The sequence below is a fragment of the Oncorhynchus gorbuscha genome, linkage group LG07, assembly GCF_021184085.1.
Source record: "Oncorhynchus gorbuscha isolate QuinsamMale2020 ecotype Even-year linkage group LG07, OgorEven_v1.0, whole genome shotgun sequence".
In the NCBI taxonomy this organism is placed as follows: domain Eukaryota; kingdom Metazoa; phylum Chordata; class Actinopteri; order Salmoniformes; family Salmonidae; genus Oncorhynchus; species Oncorhynchus gorbuscha.
This window is the reverse complement of record NC_060179.1, coordinates 10,831,736-10,836,460: the sequence shown is the minus strand read 5'-3', so window position 1 is coordinate 10,836,460 and position 4,725 is coordinate 10,831,736. Positions and strand designations below refer to the sequence as shown.

Here is a 4,725-nt window from a genome sequence, read left to right as displayed (position 1 = left end):
TTCCGTAATTACTATTATTATTGTTATCGTTATTATAACAGCCTACTGCTACTTGCTGTTCGTTGATGTAGCCTACACGATAAATTGTAAGGTGAAATAGAAACGTCTATCCAAATCGCGTATTTAAAAAAATGTTATGAGACTTTGTTGGGTTACATTGTTGTATGTACGTTGAATAAATGATTTCGTTCATATGAGACACGTTTCATATGAATAATTGAGTTTGTGCTGTAGCCTGGGTGACAGTGTGTTACTGTTCTCTTTCCCACTCCTATACACTTTTTGGCTTGACAATGACAACCGAGTAGGCAAAAACACCAAACAGCTATTGGACTGTGACTGTACCTGGTGAAGACGTCCGGGTAGTGTGTCTTCCGGAAAGCCTTCTCCAGCTCCTCCAGCTGATAGCTGGTGAATGTAGTCCTGTATCTTCTTTGCTTGCGTTTTAGCATCCCTTCGTCCGAGTCACTGCCTGCCGACAGACACACGCTGTCCTCGCCGTCCCTCACGTCTCCATCCCCGGCGTGGATGCTCTCCCTCTCCTCGTCCGTCGGGGAGAGACCCATCGCCTCCCCACAACTCTCCTCTTCTTTCCCCGCGTCCTCGAACTTCATAAGCCCTAGTCTCAGCCCGGGTCCATCCTCCGGCACAACAGCGGGGCTCTGACCTCCCTCTCCCCGGCTTAGGGACGCGTTCTCCCGGTATGACTTGCTCCGGCTAATGCTCACCTGTGGAGCCTGGTTGATTTTGAGACTCTCGCAGGCTTGGTCCACCAGAAGCCTTTCCCTATCCAATTTCTCTTCGAGGTCGTGAACTAAAACCCGTCCGTGGTCCAGGTACTTCCCGCCTGGTCCGTAGAGTCGGCGCAGCTTTGGTGGAAGGTCCCTGTCTGTTGATAGGTGGTCTTTAGTTGAGCCTATGGGGAGGGTGACAGAAGTATGGATAGGTTGAAGCGACATGTGTCAACAGGCCTGCGCATTGTTCAACGCAAAGCTTCGCACAAGGCATCATTGATAATGTCATTGATAATGTCATTGATAATGTCATTGATAATGTCATTGATAATGTCATTGATAATGTCATTGATAATGTTCGAATAGACTTGAACATGTATTATTTCTGTCTACCGTTTCATGCACCTTAGAGTATGTATATCGTATCGACGATAAAGTTTACTTTTGGTCTCTGAAAAAGTGCTTAAAAGTGACAAATATAATATTTTCAACACAGTCACACGACCTCAGACACTCTCGGTTCTGATGGACCCAAATGCTGTCGATGGTTTATTAACATGTTAAAGACACACACCGTATTGCCTATATTCAACACCAAAAATGTTTTCCCGGAACATGTAGCAAACCTTTCCCCAGATGGAAAGCCATGCATGTTTTCATGAACGTTTAGCGGTGGTTGTCTTACCTTCGATCTGCTTGTCGTCCTCCTGTCTCCCGGGTAGAGCTGTCAAACTTTGCGCCCCTATCAGCCTGACTTTACAGGGGCTCCGTCGGCCCAGAATACTGTCGATGCAGTAGGAGGAGAGCAGAGTGAGCGGTTTACTCTTACTGTCTCCCCGGTCGTGGATATCTTCTTCGAATTGACTAGTCATTTTTGATCCGTTTAGTGAAACGCTTAGTTGGAAGTAGCCTAAATGTATTTCTCACTTACTCATTCACTCACTCTCGCTCTCTCGCTCTATCTTTTCTTCTCTCTGTCTGTCGCTCCGAGATCGTTCCTCTCTCTCTCTCTCTCTCTCTCTCTCTCTCTCTCTCTCTCTCTCTCTCTCTCTCTCTCTCTCTCTCTCTCTCTCTCTCTCTCTCCCTACCCAACCTTTAATTAAAGACACCGTTGGCTGGCTCTCAAGCTCCGCTATATGCTTGCTCACATTGACGTGTGTTATATCGTCCCTGATTGGTTCATGTGTAGGGGAAAGAGCAGCTTTATGTATTTTTGTATATTAAGGTAATTTTGGAGAAACGGGGGAAAGCTCGCGATGAAACCCTGCTCCCATGGACTGAACTCATATTTGACTCTATGCAGGTGTGGCCCATACTGCTTAACTACAATTAATGATAGGCTGCTAATAATGATCATAAAAGTAATATTAATAACAATATTAATAACAATAGTCACAATATTCATAATATTAATATTAGTGTCATAATAATATGCATAATAATACATATCTTCTTTTGAAATATGTATTATCTTGTTGAGTTAAATAATCACGTATCACAATTCAGCCCTTCAGTTAAGTGGAACCCGTTTGACGATGTTAAATCTAGTCCTTAGTTTACAGTGGGCCTTTTTCCATACCTCTATAAACCTCAGTGGGCCTTTTCCCATACCTCTGTAAACCTCAGTGGGCCTTTTTCCATACCTCTGTAAACCTCAGTGGGCCTTTTTCCATACCTCTGTAAACCTCAGTGGGCCTTTTTCCATACCTCTGTAAACCTAGGCCTTTTTCCATACCTCTATAAACCTCAGTGGGCCTTTTTCCATACCTCTGTAAACCTAAACCTCTGTAAACCTCAGTGGGCCTTTTTCCATACCTCTATAAACCTCAGTGGGCCTTTTTCCATACCTCTATAAACTCCAGTAGGCCTTTTTCCATACCTCTATAAACTCCAGTGGGCCTTTTTCCATACCTCTATAAACTCCAGTAGGCCTTTTTCCATACCTCTATAAACTCCAGTGGGCCTTTTCCCATACCTCTATAAACGCCAGTGGGCCTTTTTTCCATACCTCTATAAACTCCAGTAGGCCTTTTTCCATACCTCTATAAACTCCAGTAGGCCTTTTTCCATACCTCTATAAACTCCAGTGGGCCTTTTCCCATACCTCTATAAACTCCAGTGGGCCTTTTTCCATACCTCTATAAACTCCAGTGGGCCTTTTTCCATACCTCTGTAAACTCCAGTGGGCCTTTTTCCATACCTCTATAAACTCCAGTAGGCCTTTTTCCATACCTCTATAAACTCCAGTGGGCCTTTTTCCATACCTCTATAAACTCCAGTAGGCCTTTTTCCATACCTCTATAAACTCCAGTAGGCCTTTTTCCATACCTCTATAAACTCCAGTGGGCCTTTTTCCATACCTCTATAAACTCCAGCACCCTCATCTTATACTACTATAACTCAAGTCCTCGGATCAATGTCTAATATTGAGAGAAGAGAAAAATGACCAAGATGTATGTAATCTTATTCCCAATAATAGTGACTCATTTCATCCTGCATATAAGGATGAATGTAAACTAAGAGTTTGCTGTTGTTTATTCCCATGACAAATGAAAGAAAAAAACACGGGACAAATGTCAAACTATAGATGTTCTGTAATAGAATAAAGGCTTTTTACAGTATGTTCTTTTATAGGACAACACTCTTCCTTTCAACTAATAATTGCCTCAGATTATCTTAAAATAGGACCATAAGATCCCTGAAATAACCACCAGAATTATCATAACAATTGGATTGCTATTGATTACCCCAAAACGCTCTCAAACACTTCTGTAAGCCTTGTCACCTTCCATTTCTCTCGCGACACACACACACACACACACACACACACACACACACACACACACACACACACACACACACACACACACACACACACACACACACACACACACACACACACACACACACACACACACACACACACACACACACACTGCAACAGGCGAACACCGAACACTAATTGCCTGGCCTCTCTCTGGCAATTGCAGAGGCGATCAGATGGTCGGTGCGCCGGATGATTGATTTAAAAAGGTGGCGATGATGAGAAGGCGTGAGGGGAGCCGGGACGCCGTGCAGGCTCGCTCCAGAGAGGGGCAGATGGCTCGAGAATGTAATTTTAAATGAAAGTCTATTTAACCCGCTGCGAATAGCGTGACCCCATCCTTCGCCTAGCGAGCCCATCACTGTTAAAAATATCATTTTCAGAATTCAATCCCAAAACTTCAACAAGCTGCAATTGACACTTTTTTTCTGATGCTGCTTCTCTCCCTTTGTATAGCCGCCCAGTTACTAAGATTCAGCAGAACATGAAACATAACAATAAAACATATCCTGACAAATGTTTAAAAACGTTTTAAAAGGGATAGGTTATAGTTTGCGCCTCGGTCATGGATTTCTACGAACGGCATAGATTTGTTTGTGAAAATAAAATGAACGTGTTTCTCTGTATAGGACGCAAGGGTGATCGATCAAGATTAATGTCGAAATTCGACATCTATCCATGTCCTGAGGATGTCTGGATATGAGCGCTATTACCATCAAGTAGGATTCGTTCTTTGCCATAATGATGTGAACGGGGATGGCAGATTTACATTTACGTCATTTAGCAGACGCTCTTATCCAGAGCGACTTGGGCGTAAATCACATGTCTCTGGTTCAGAAGGTTCGTGTTCAATCCTGGTATACAATCCTTGTTTTAACCCCGTCCCAACCATTACCTAACCATTCTGAATGAGTGCCCAAACTTAATGTTTTTAACCCTGTCCCAAACTTGAACCCTTACCTTAACCATTCAGAATGACTGTCTAAACTTAACCCTTACCTTAACCATGCTGAATGACTGTCTAAACTTAATGTTTTTAACCCTGTCCCAAACCCTTACCTTAACCATGCTGAATGACTGTCTAAACTTAACCCTTACCTTAACCATGCTGAATGACTGTCTAAACTTAACCCTTACCTTAACCATTCAGAATGACTGTCTAAACTT

General features: G+C 43.1%; 1 protein-coding gene across 1 annotated transcript in view; it reads right to left on the bottom strand.

Annotated features, from left to right (window-relative positions):
* LOC124039102 (aristaless-related homeobox protein-like) overlaps positions 1–1,683 on the bottom strand; it is a 21,818-nt gene extending 20,135 nt beyond the window's left edge. Inside the window, exons 1-2 of the mRNA XM_046354984.1 lie at positions 1,420–1,683; positions 346–916 (exon numbers count right to left, since the gene is read on the bottom strand). Of these exons, the coding sequence (XP_046210940.1) occupies positions 346–916; positions 1,420–1,606 (758 nt within the window). The 5' untranslated portion in view covers positions 1,607–1,683. The remainder of the gene's footprint in view (positions 1–345; positions 917–1,419) is intronic.
* Positions 1,684–4,725: the final 3,042 nt, after the last annotated feature.